This window comes from Trichechus manatus, unplaced genomic scaffold (assembly GCF_000243295.1).
Source record: "Trichechus manatus latirostris isolate Lorelei unplaced genomic scaffold, TriManLat1.0 scaffold00052, whole genome shotgun sequence".
NCBI lineage: Eukaryota > Metazoa > Chordata > Mammalia > Sirenia > Trichechidae > Trichechus > Trichechus manatus.
In genome coordinates this window covers 10,015,118-10,029,186 of record NW_004443988.1, presented here as the reverse complement: position 1 = coordinate 10,029,186, position 14,069 = coordinate 10,015,118, and the positions used below count along the sequence as shown (strand labels likewise).

At 42.7% G+C, this 14,069-nt stretch overlaps 1 protein-coding gene across 1 annotated transcript in view; it reads left to right on the top strand.

The window, feature by feature from the left end:
- ALK (ALK receptor tyrosine kinase) overlaps positions 1-14,069 on the top strand; it is a 1,033,821-nt gene that overhangs the window by 1,009,295 nt on the left and 10,457 nt on the right. Inside the window, exons 24-26 of the mRNA XM_004377648.3 lie at positions 3,160-3,257; positions 7,826-7,918; positions 10,226-10,327. Coding sequence (XP_004377705.1) covers positions 3,160-3,257; positions 7,826-7,918; positions 10,226-10,327 — 293 coding nt within the window. The remainder of the gene's footprint in view (positions 1-3,159; positions 3,258-7,825; positions 7,919-10,225; positions 10,328-14,069) is intronic.

Sequence of the window (14,069 nt, the reverse complement as noted above, 5' to 3'; positions counted from 1 at the left end):
GTATAGAGTCCCTGGGTGGCACAAATGGTTAAAGTTCTCAACTACTAGCTGAAAGGTTGATGGTTCGAACCCACCCAGAGGTGCCTCAGAAGACAGGACTGGCGATCTGCTTCTGAAAGGTCAACCCTTGAAAACTCTGTGATGTGGAGTAGTTCTACTCTGCACACATGGGATCATCATTAACCGGAATCAAATCAACAACAACCAACAACAGTGTTGTTTGGGTATAGCCCCTAAGAAGCTGTGACACCAAATTAAGCATTACACCTCCCCGGACCTCAGTTTTCTCACCTATAAAAGTAGGATATTGGTCTAAACAGTGTCCCTGAAAGGAACACAAGTACTCTGAGATGCTACTCAGCATGAGAACTATCAGCATAAATTCTTTGGTGAAACTTGGGATCCACTGTTTTCTATCCATCTTATAGCTTCTCAGCATGTATTCTCATAGTCAAGACTCTGATAGGTCCTGTCATAAAGAAACCTACTTTACCCAGGAATTCCCATGCCTGTTTGACCTTTGAATTCCATATCACAAACTCCCTTTGGAAAATACTGGACAAGACCCTCTCTGAGTACCAACAGCATGTGTCCATAACCATGACTGCATTACGAATATCTGGTTGCCTGTACGCTGAAGTTCATTGAGTACTTTTCACTATAGTCAAAAGGTGGAAACCATCCAAGTGTCTATCAACAGGTGAATGGATAAACAAAATGTGGTATATACACACAATGGAATTCTACTCAGCCATACGCAGAAACGAAATCCTAATGCATGCCACAACATGGGCAAACCTTGAAAACATTGTGCTGAGCGAAATAAGTTTGTCATAAGAGGACAAATACTATATGATCTCACTTTTATGAAATAAGCAAATATACACAAACCAAAGATTATTAATGGTTACCAGGGGTAGGGTGAGGGGGAAAGGGTAAGTTTTTGCTCAGGGGACATTGAGTTTATGTTAATGGCGGTGGAATGATTTGGAAAAGGATAGGGATAATGGTTACACAACATGAAGAATGTAATCAATGTCACTAAATTATAGTGTAGAAATTGTTAAGAAGGTGAGTGTTTTGTTGTGCATAGTTTCATCACAATAAAAAAAGAATATCTGGTTGCCGAAGGAAATGTCACACTACAGTGCCAGATCAGAGAATAAAGCCCTGATTCCCAGCTCATTCTTTACCTCAGGATGGACAGAGCTGGCAGTGGGCCCATGGGCCAGCTACACTCTGCACTGCTAGTTCACATACAGGTTTTGCCACAACACCCCTTTCCCTTCCTAACTACACACACATGCCCCTCAGGTTGCCGACTGCTGTCTGCTTCCATGCAGTCTCGTTAGTGACGCAGTTAATTTGCTCAGAGCAGCCAACGACAGGGACCCAGATAAGCCTGGCTCGAGGGTGATGTCTGGGAAGAGATAGCCCCTGTAGCCTCCTGGCTCATGGAGCATTGGAGACATCCACGGTCCTCGTGTCCTGAGTGATGTGGGCAGAGACACAAAGAGACTCAAGTGAAGAGAATCTTCCTCAGCCTCTACCACAGCTGGGACCAAGCCATCCTTTTGTAAGAACAGAAAAGGATTTTCTCAGAGAGAGAAAAGATATGTGTAATGCTATAGCAGAGACCTGGTGGCATAGTGGTTAAGAGCTCTCAGCTGCTAACCAAAAGGTTGGCAGTTCGAATGTACCAGCTGCTCCTCGGAAACTCTATAGGGCAGTTCTACTCTGTCCTATAGGGTCGCTGTCAGTCAGTATCAACTTGACGGCAATGATTTAGTTAGTAGTTAGGTAATGCTATAGCAAATGGCTGAATATTTCCTTTAGAGATATATCACTTTTATTTTTCCCAGGACATGGGGACCACCCCACCCACAGGGCCAGGTACTTTCAACCCTAACAAGGTTTTTGGAAAAGCCAAACCCAAGGAACCGTTTCCTAAGACTCCCCCAGGCCCCCCGTGTGATAACCCCAATGACGATTGCAGATCCCTTTGTTAAGCATTTACTCTGTGGCACTACAACTTCTTCATGTGGATCCTCTTAACAATCCAGTGGGGGCAACACTATTGTGTCAATTTCACAGATGAGGAAATTATGGTGTGGAAAGAGACTGAGTAACTTACCCAAGGTCACACAGCCAGTAAGTGATGATGAGCAGGGATTGAAACTCAGACCAGCTCAACTGACCATGGAAATATACTGCTTCCTGTACTTGTGTACTGACTTCTGTATTCACTTGAATCCTGTGTACTGCATTGGCTTATACTCATCCCTTCTCTGGCACTCTGTCTTAAGAAGCTCAATTTTAACGCCTAGAATCCTGCCTCCCCCAACCCTTATCCTCGAATCTCAGCTCTGGGCAGTTTCAGCTCCACCCTCACTAGATGTGTGACCTGAGGTGAGTCACTTAACCTCTCTGAGGCCTCAGCCTTCTCATCTTTAATATGGAGATAACCATTTCTTCCTCACCCACCGTACAGGATGCTGCATCAGAGATAATGTATGTGGAATTGCTCTATTGAATGTAAGACACAGCCATATGTTCCACAGCCCCCTAAGTTGTCTCTCTCTGAATTGAAGCATGGCCTAGAGAAGCATGACTCCTTCCTCCCCAACTCCCAGGCCCATGCCAGTGCTCAAAGGAGCCCTAGAGAAGCCTTCCCGGAAAACCCCCAGCCAGCTAAGAACCTGCATCCAGGCCTGGACTCTAAGGGGGGTTATTTGCCTGTTTTCTTATGCAGGGATTTGAATCATCTCCCTTCAGGTAAATCCTAGTTCAGAGCAGTAATCAACCAACTTCCCAATATTTATGGAACATCCACAATGGGCCAACCATAGTGGCCCACCTTCCCTGTGGGCACCACAGAACTACAAAGCCCAGTCCTCGACCCCCCCTCTCAGGGATACAGTGAGGATAAGGGTAAAAGGGTTCTGAGTTTCTTAGAAGGAAGATCAAAATATGAGAGCCATACAAGCATGAATTTTCTGTAGGGAGTTTGCCCTACTCATCAAGGGTCACCAGCTTGTTTGAGAACCCCTGGTGGGCAGTGTGTTCACCTTTGGCCTCCTTGTGAGCAAAGCTAGTGTTTCAGACCTTCTCCTGTCCCCCACTAACTTCTCATCAGTGGATGGCTTCTGTGTCCTGCAGACTCAGCCCTCCTCCCTGGCCATGCTGGACCTGCTGCACGTGGCCCGGGACATTGCCTGCGGCTGTCAGTACTTAGAGGAAAACCACTTCATCCACCGGTGAGTCAAAGTGGCCTTGCTGTTCCCTCCACCTTCTGTGTGCTACCCCACACATCCCCCCACTCAGAATTAGAATAATAGATCCCTCTCCGGAGTTGCTTGAATGACTCAGCCTTGCATGTCTCTGGGGTGATACTTTATCTATCAGGGCTTTATTTGTCCCATTTGTGAAAAGGGTATCATAAATACCAGTACTGGAAACTTTAGTGAGTTACTCTTGACCTCTTGCCTGAATTCCTGCCTGGATCTTGGAGTGGAAGGTTCAAGTCCTGTCACAGCGGCGATGGTAATCGAGACGGCGAAGACAGTAACCAACTGCACAACTCTTACAGAGAAGTGGGGCCAGGAGGGTCACTCTGAGGAGTCGACCCCCACTTCAGTCCCAGGAGTTTATTTTATAGTCAATACAGCAATCAATAAGGCAATTAACAAACAATGGGCTTTGAGTACGGGCAAAGGAGAAGGAATTCAGGTAAACAAGTCAATCAGTAAAGGGACAATAGGTTTGGGAAAACACATCCGGACAAGTCTCGACATGTTGGGGCCAGGTCTCAACATGCTGTGCAGCATAGAGGCCTGTGGGGGCTGCAGTTGTCAATAGTGCAGCCATGTTTAAATGGCATACATCCCACGAAGTCCTATATCCTGTGAGGTTTCCCCCGTCTAGAAATCTGGGCTTCTCAGAGGACGTTAACTAAGTTCATGTTTTCTCAGTACTTGACTAGGGATAACTGGAAGGCAAGGATCCATTTTATTCTTCTTTCTATCCCTTGCATATAGCAAGGGCACAATAAATGTTTGTTGGACAAATTGTTTTCTCTAAAATACTCTGAAAGAAGCAAAATGATTATTTTCTTTACTTCCCACTCCATTCTTCTGCTACATATGAGCCTTGTTTAAATGGTGTTTGGATTAGAATACCATGTTCACCTTTGATGCTATAAACATCATCGTTGTTGTTAGGTGCCATCGAGTCAGCTCCAACTCATAGTGTCCCTATATAACGAACAAATTGTTGTCCAGTCCATGAACCACTCATCTGTCAGTTGGTCATACTGTGGTGGCTTACATGTGCTGTGATAGTAGGAGCTATGCCACTGGTATTGCAGATACCAGCAGGGTCACCTACGCTGGACAGATTTCACCAGGGCTTCCAGACTAAGACAGACTAGGAAGAAGGACCTGGCAATCTACTTCCAAAAAAAATTAGCCGGTGAAAACCATATGGATAACAACAGAACATTGTCCAGTAAACATCATAGACCACACGTATTTCTTTCCTTATGGTTCCCTTCTCAGCTGACAGCCTGAATCTGAAATCTGAAAAGTAGATTACTACATTCTTTGCAAAGTTCTTTCTCACGATTTGCTTCTAATTTAATAAATAATAATCTGGTTAACTAACATTCATTTATTAACCCATGTCTTCAAAGACTGTAAGGCATGTTCATAATAATTAGAATACGTAAAGTACAAAGTAGAATGTAAGAGGTTCTATAGGAGCCCCTGGGTGGTGGGAATGGTTAACACACTCAGCTGCTAACTGAAAGGTTGGAGGTTCGAGTCCACCCCAAGGTGCCTTGGAAGAAAGGCTTGGTGATCTGCTTCCAAAAAATCAGCCATTGAAAACCCTATGGAGCACAGTTCTACTCAGAGACATATGGGATCACCATGGGTCAGAACTGACTTGAAGTCAATTGATTTTCTTATTTATATGTGTTTAGAAATGAAAACGCATGTAACTAGATAGCAAGCTATGTTTTCTCCCTAATAAAAACGGGGAAACTAAAGATCAAGAAATACACTTGCCTACATTTCCAAAGTCACCCCTGAAACGAGGCAATAAACTCTCTCACAATAGCTTATCCTTTTCCTGTCGTTTCATCATGTTGGTCTTCAATTCTTCCTCTTGATTCTAACCCTTTCCAACTTGAGGAGGATTCTGCTTAATAGGAATAAAGGAGCAAAACAGGAGCTGGGACAGTCCTTTATGTCCTTGTCCAAAGCTACATCCTCTGCGTCAAACAGCAGGTCAGTCCTGCACTGCCGTTCTTGCTCTTTTGGTTGTACTCAGGATTTTCCATAAATCTCAACCCTGCCCTTTATTGTTGCTCAGTTGTTACATGATTGGGCCATTTTTGGAATTCATCCTTGTTCAGACACCCTTCTTTCCACCTCTTCCTCCTTTTTTTAAGCCTGGACTCATCTGACAGCAACCAGTGTGGATGCCGTGATTGTTTCCCTTTGCTTCTCACTGAGACTGTTTCTGCTTTTTAATCTCCACCCCATGGCAGTCAGCTTCCCTAGCTGAGGAATCATATCCATCTTTCCTCTGACAGTTTGGAACCTCCTTTCCTAAAGTCATGATATATTATGACTCTATCCAGTGTTTTGTTATTACAGACGATAACAGAACCACGTTCTCTCTCAAGATTCCTATCACCTCTGCATCTTCAAATAGTTACTGAAGGTCAAAATTAGATCCTAGAGTAATAGCTCTGTGCTCTCTTTATCTTTTTTTGAGAAATGAAATTGTCAAAGATCGAATCAAGAATGTATCAGATAGTCTTCTTTAAGCAAAAGGAGACTTCAAGCAGAAATTGTCCATCTCAACCAAAGATTTTCTTCTCAGATAATTTGGTAATTTATATTATAAAAGCATCATTTACATCTTCTAACTGGCTAAGAGGTCTGTGATATACTCCCAAAGCAGTACCACTTCTAATTCTCTCCCTCTCTCTCCACCCTATTTCTATCCTTAAGATTCATGGACTTCCATACATGTATACCTACCTCCTCGGTTCAGAGTGGAACTCCCTCAGCTGATCCACACACACTCCTACTTTTTATTAGATCTGTTTCCCTTGGACAAGATTTATTGCAGTCTCAGTATTCTATGTCAGTCTACCAGTTCCTTGTGTGTTGTATAATATTCCAGGCACTTTATGCCATTAAATTCAAGTGGTTTTTTTTTAAAACAACCATACCTTACACACCAGCATAAAGACCTTTCTGGAGCCATAAATATTGTTCCTCATCTGCTTCCCTATTTCTCATCAGAATTAACAGCTATATATCTTACACTTTCTCTTCTTTTTTGATGCCATCCACGTTAAGCTTTCATAGTTTTATTGGGGCATTTTATGCACCACTGCCCCTCAAAATCCAATTTAAACCTTTTTGATCAGGTTAGTGACATTAACAACACTCATTTCCCACCCCCGGCCCATTGTTCTGTATCCTAAGTCATGATTGCCTAATACAAATCCCATTTTTAAAACACTACTTTAACAGCCAATTGTCTATTTTCCATGTTCTTGTTTCTGAACCAAAGATCAGGACCTTCATGAAACCAGCTGAAAATAGGAAAACCTATGCTCCCCTAAGTACCTCTTTTTTTCTGTCCAGGGCTTTAATATTATTAGACACCCATTCAAGGTTTCTTCTGGCTGCATCATTCATTCTCACACATATGTCAAGGATGGGGAAGTAATCAGAGACAAGTTATGAGTCTTGGAAAGCTTCTGATCGCGGCTTAGAGGCATGCTATAGGAAAGAGACCATCTGGAGTAGAACAGAGAAGACAAGGTTTATAGCTTACAGCATACAGGCTTAGATAAAATCATGGATTTAAGAACTATAATCGCTTATTTTTTTTAAATAGAAAAATTTAGGGACTGTCTTAACATACTTGAACTTGATGCCATAGATGACACATTGTTCCAAAACACTTCTCTTAAACAAATGACAGAAACCAGCTAGTCTTTCATACAAGACAATAGTCTAAGGCCAAATGGCATTTTCTATTATCTACTTTTTACAGGAGCCCTCGTGGCACAGTGGATAAGTGCTTGGCTGCTAACTGAAAGGTTGGCAGTTTGAACCCAGCAGCCGCAGTATGGGAGAAAAGTGTGGCAGTCTGCTTCCACGAAGATTTACAGCCTTGGAAACTCTATGGGGCAGTTCTACTCTGTCCTATAGGGTCACTATGAGTCAGAATCAATTTGACAGCAATGGGTTATCTGCTTTTACTTTTTTTTTTTAATAAGATGAGGATAATAAGAGTGGTTAAGAGCTCAGGCTTCTGACCAAAATGTCAGCAGTTTGAATCCACCAGCCGGTCCTTAGAAACCTTATAGGGCAGTTCTACTCTGTCCTATAGGGTCGGTATGAGTTGGAATCAACTTGACAGCAACAGATTTGGTGTTTTTTAATATCTCATATGGTTGTTGTGAGGATAGATATGAAACACTTAGAACAATGCTTAGCACATAGCAAATGGCCAATAAATTTAAGTTCCTATTATAGTTTTTTCATTATTATTATCCCCTTAAACATTTTCTATCATCTTCTCTAATCCTATTCCATTTCCCTGTTGGTCCTGAGAACTACAATTGGTATAGCTATTTCTTTCATACCGCAATATAATATAAAAAAAGGAAATAAAGAGCAGAGGAGGAAACTATTTGAACTTCATTTGGAGGTGAAAATCCCAATAGTGAATATTATACATTTATTTTCATAGGGATACAATTAGGAAATTTGTTTTCTTGTTTCTTTCTTCCCAGGGACATTGCTGCCAGGAATTGCCTCTTGACCTGTCCAGGCCCTGGAAGAGTGGCCAAGATTGGAGACTTCGGAATGGCCCGAGACATCTACAGGTGAGCAAAGCTTGCCATCACCTTTCAAAGCCTCGCTCCTCAGCCTCATCGCCTCAGGAAAAGGGACATGGCTGCTTGTACCTTAACAGTCATGTCCTGGTACCTTATCAGTTTTGCTCCTAAAAGCTCATTACATTCCTTTCAAGCTATGGGAAACTTTAATTAGTGCCCATGCCTGAAGGCCTAATGCTAGAACCATAATGCCTGCAATTATTGACACCAAGTTCTTAATAAGGTTGTCTTTTTGGTTCCAATACTCTCACACTCATGTATTCTGAGACACAGAATAACTTGGATACTTGATATGGAAAAAACTGTTCAGTAAACTTCACTTAGCTTACTCAACGCCTCTCCTCAATACCCAAGAATACTAAATGGCCATAGCCTTCATCATCCCAGGCAAGAGCACCCCAGAACTGACAAGGTACTTGGACCAGCTCATTGGTCTTCTTTACCCACACCAGGAAAAGAGTTCAAAAGCCCATAAGCACTTAGCTCAGCTTCCTTTCTTTTTACTGTCATACTCCCAAAGCCTATGTGTACATATATATATATATATACATATACACATATATTAAAGGACAAAAACCCTTCTATTCCACTTTATCTCTCTCTTCTCTTCCCAATCCCTAGTCTCTTCTTTTTCTAATTATTCACAGCATTGACGTGCTACATAAGCTACGCCAGTCACTCCAAAGCATGGTCACTAATTATACCTTCCCTACCCCAGCCACCTGTCTGTCATGGAGGCTTGGATATTGCTATGATGCTGAACAGTTTCTGCAGAGCTTCCAGAGTCAGATGGACTAGGAAGAAAGGCCTGACAATGTACTTCCAAAAATCAGTCAGTGAAAACCCTATGGATTGCAATGGTCCAATCATGGGCAGCATTTTCTTCCATTGTACACACGGTTGCCATGAGTCAGGACTGACTATAACATCTAACAACAACAACCTCAAAGGGTAGGATGAGGGGAAATGGCTAAATAGAGCTTTAGTTCTTTGGAGAATAAGAGAGATCAACCTAAGCACCCCTGTAGGACTTAGTCAAGGCTGGGAACAGTCTCCGCAGGGGTGAGAATGCTGATCTCAGGCCAACAGGACCTGGAGACTTACAAGTTGGCAATGTTTTTACTACAGTCATCTACCACTATTATCTATCACATTACTTTGTAATGCTTTACTTTACCTTCTTTTACTACCCAGAGAGCCTCAGTGCTCCTTCCCCTCCTTTCTCTGAATACTCCCAGGATTGCCTATAGTTTAAGATCCCAATGTTGCAGCATGGCTTAGCAAGCCTCTGTGATCTGGCTCTTCCTGTCCAGCCTCATCTCTGACAACTCCCCAACTCTAGGCTTCAACCATCCCAAATTACCTGCATTTCTCACTGTTCCCATATACTCCATGCAAATTTCTGTGTCTAGAAGGGTCTGCTGGGAGAGGCGCTTTACCACTCAGTCCCACCAGTCTCCCTCTCTGAAGCTTTCCCTATCCCTCACCCCCACCCCAAGTAGAATGAATCAATTACTCATTTGTGCCACTGAACTTTGTACATGGCTGCATTATGCATGTTATTCTGTACCACAGTTGTTTATATATGTTTCTTCCACTAAGCCATATCCTTGTAGGGGAGAGACTGTGACTTATTTATGACCTCAGCACGTAGGAGAGTACCTTATATATACTAAATACTCAATGCATGTATATTAAAGTAATTAATTAATTTAGGCAGCTGGCTGGAAGCTGCCTCCCATAACACACCCAGACAGGAAAAGACAGGGCTAGGCATGCAGTTGGCTTAAAAAGCATATGAGTTAATTTATTAGTTTTTATCAGTGATATCATTAATGCAGATGATTATTTGCCAAATGCCTATATTGAGCTCAACACTAAGAGGACCAAGGAGGATCTACAAGTTGTCTCCTGTTTGGGATCTTCCATAACTGTGGAGCATGAGGAACAGGCTGTACTTAACAAGGTTGGAGTAATGATATTCATTGTGAGTTATAATAAACAAAACCTAACAGGGAAATCTAAACATCAGCTAGTGGGTATTTTAGTCATTGCATAGATCTTTTCCTTCATGCCTCTAGCAGGCTATTTTGTCTCCTATTAAATCATAACACCAAAGTTCTTAACTCAGTGATCTGTGTTCCCCTGCTCACCTCTAGAATGGCCAATAAGTGCATTAATTTCAGCCCTTGACTGGGTAGGCGCATTGTTGTCACAGTCCTGAGTTGCCTGGCTAGAGCTTCTGCTCAGTGCCATCTCCTGAGCCAAGTCTGGTTTTCCTCTTCTTGCCCACAGAGCGAGCTACTACAGAAAGGGTGGATGTGCAATGCTTCCTGTTAAATGGATGCCCCCAGAGGCCTTCATGGAAGGAATATTTACTTCTAAAACAGACACATGGTGAGTCTTGCTGCTACCCTCCCCTAGGTATTGCCATTAACCTGAAGGTGGTGCTCTTGGATCAAATAATTTCACACTTTTGACAGGGAGGCCTGTGTGAGTGGGGAAGAATAAGAGAAGAATTAATATGCCCCTGCAACAGTGATTCTCAAACTTGGGCATGCAGCAAAATTGCCAGAGGGCTTGTTAAAACACAGATTGCTGGACCCTATCCCCAGAGTTTCAGATCCAGAAGGTCTGGGGTCAGGCTGAGAATGAAAGAAGTTCTGAAAGAAAGGAGTTTGCCTTTCTAACAAGTTCCCAAGTGGTGTTGACGCTGCTGCCCCGGGACCATACACTGAGAACCACTCTATTCAAGAAAGACCTCAGCCATATTGTCTCTGCCATCAGAATGTGTAGACAGGGTTTATCTTGACACAGAATGATCTAGAGATCTCCATCTGATGTGGAGGGTCTGCATATTGATTATTCAGGAAAATGAAATTAATGATGCTGATAGCAGAGAGTTAGACAGGAAGGACAGTGAGGAGGGAGAGGGCAAAGTTCCTGCTGACCATACGGACATGGCCACATAGCCTGGCATAGTTGCTTTACAGGGAATCTGAGAAGAGAGATGACTGGGACTCGTCAAGCTACAATGTAGCGCATGGACCGACCACTTGCTTGACCATCCCAGCAGGCTGTTTTCTAACATCTCACCCATGCATTGCTTTACTCGGCAAACACTGGGCACCTGCTGTGTCAGGCAAGGTTCTGGATGCTATGGATTCAGCAGTGAACAAGACAGTCTCTGCCACTGAGGAGCTTACATTATAGAGGGGAGACAGACAATAACAAAAAAATAACCCCAACGCCCCATTCACAGAACAGCAGTCTCCCTTCAGAGGGCCCAGCCCCCAGTCTATGGCCAGAGCAGCAGACTGCCCAGAAGGTAACCCACCCAGGTAAGGGTCTAAGTCCTGGGTCCCAAAGGCCACACGTGTAGATACCAAAAAAAAAAAAAAAAGCAGGCCAGTTATATGTAATAATTGAATAAAATTATAAATCAATAACAAAACTCCCAATTAAAAACATACTCTGGACTTGCAGTTTTAAACGGCAGATTGAACCCATTCTACCTCCCAAAATGTACATGCACACACACACACAACAGTAAAGGGAATCTTTTTAATTGCTTGAAAATCCACAAGGACAAAAAAGACAATGATGACATAATTTTGAAAACTGGAAAGTTTATGGACAAGTGGTATCTTACTAATACTAGAAAGTTCATATCTAAACCAAGGTTCAGATTCAGAAGCACACTGATTCACTCTGCCTTAAGGGCTCAGGAATTGGAGGTACTAGGTATCTCTGAAAGTAGGGGTATAGCAAATAGGAAAATCAGTTTAAAGTCTGTTTAAGGAGTAACTGGACCCTCTGGCTCATTCTCTTACCCCTGAAGCTTGTTGACTGTCCTGCCCCTACCATCAGCATAAGACTGGGAGTCCCCACTCTGAAGAGACTAGGGTCTTTCTGGTCTCGAGGACATTAGACATCATTAAGGATGGGCACTCTACCGTAAGCAAGATATCTCTAAAAGCCTGCTTACATCAGGGTGTCTTCCTCCCCTTAGCTCTAGAACACTGGTAGCCAGCAGGAGATGAGAGAATTCCTCCTTGGAGGAACTGGCCAGTTGAGAGAAAAACTACAGAGAATGACAGTTGGGGTTGCCCAGTGTAGTAGGCTGAATACTGGCCACCCAACGTTACCAGGTCCTAATTCCTGGACCTGTAATAGTTACCTTATAAGGATAAAGAGTCTTTGCAGATGTGATTGAGTTAAAGGGAGATTAATGTGGATTATCTGGGTGGGCCCTAAATGCCATCACAAGTGTCCTTATAAGAGAGAGGCAGAGGGAGATTTCACACACAGAGAAGAGGAAAAGGCAATGATGTGACCACGGAGGCAGAGACTGGAGTGATGTAGCCACAAGCTAAGGAATGCCAGCAGCCACGCAAAGCTGAAAGAGGCAAGGAGGGATTCTCTAGAGCCTCCAGAGGGAGTGTGGCCCTGTCCACACCTTGATTTCAGCCCAGGATTCTAAATTCAGACTTCTGGCCTTCAGAATTGTGAAAGAAAACAATTCTGTTGTTTTAAGCCACCAAGTCTGTGGTAATTTGTTACCACAGCCACAAGCCAGATGGCCCTAGAGTGATGTCCACCATGGACAGGCCTCATCTACATTCAGCTTCCAAGCAGTTTTTCAGTATCCCAGTCTTTAAAGAAATCCCAGCCAAGAATCACTAAACTTTTTTTTTAATTGTTGTGCTTTCAGTGAAAGTTTACAATTCAGTTTATTCTCTCATACAAACGTGTATACATACATTGTTATGTGACCCTAATTGCTCACCCTATACTCTGACAGTTCACTCCTCCTTTCCGCGCCAAATTTCCTGTGTCCATTCAACCAGCTCTTGACCCTCTCTGCCTTCTCATCTCGCCTCTGGACAGCAGCCACCCATTTAGTCTCATGCATCTACTTGAGCCAAGAAGCACACTCTTCACAAGTATCATTTTATGTCCAATAGTCCAGTCTAATCTTTGTCTGAAGAGTTGGCCTCGGGAATGGTTTTAGTTTTGGGCTAACAGAGAGTCTGGGGGCCATGTCTCCCGGGGTCTCTCCAGTCTCAATCAAACCATGAAGTCTGATCTTTTTACTAGAATTTGAGTTGCGCACTCTACTTTTCTCCTGCTCCGTCAAGGACTCTCTGTTGTTTTCCCTGTCAGGGCAGTCTTTGAGAATCACCAAACATTTGAGAAAAAGACTCTAATCTGAAGAAAACAAACATAAAAAGGAACTTGGAGAAAGAAAAATGCAGAAAGCTTAGGAAAACTTTTAAAAACTATAATCTCCTCGGAAAAATAAGAGAAGTCATTGCAATGATAAACCAAGGACAGAAAGTTATTTAAAGCAATGTTTTAGAAAAAAATATATAAACTCTGGAAATAAAAATATGATAGAGTCCTGGGAGAGGTGGAGCATAACTCCCCACTCACTAAGTGTGGGCTGTGTGATGCCTTCCTTTCAAAGTGGGGGTGGGGGTAATTTCAAGGTGGAGAAATCTGACCAACAGGGGAGCAAGGTCACCATCAACAATGATGTCATGTTGATGGCATGTACCCTTGACATGATGTGGTGAAATGGCACTTCACCTCTGTGGTCTTCCTCCTCAAACCCAAAATCTGTCTAACCATGAGAAGAGAATCACGCAAACCCCAACTGAGGGACCCTCTACAACACAACTAGCCAGTACTCCTGCTAACTGTTGAGCTCATCAAAAACAAGGAAGGTCTGAGAAACTGTCCCAGCCAAGAGGAGCCTAAGTGGACATGGCAATTAAATGTAATGTGTTATCCCAGATAGGCTCCTGGGACAGAAAAAGAGATTAGGTAAAAAGTAAGGAAATCTGAATAAAGAATGGGTATTTAATAATGCATTAATGATAATGTATCAATATCAGTTTGTTAATTGTAACAGATATACCACACTATTGTAAGATGTTAATAGGGCAACTGGGTGTGGGGTGTATGGGAACCTCCTGTACTATCTTCAAAGCTTTTCTATGAATTTAAAACTGTTCTAAAATTTAAAATTTATTTTTTTCTTTTTTAATTGTACTTTAGATGAAGGTTTACAGAACAAATAGTTTCTCATTAAACAGTCAGTACACATATTGTTTTATGACATTGGTTAACAACC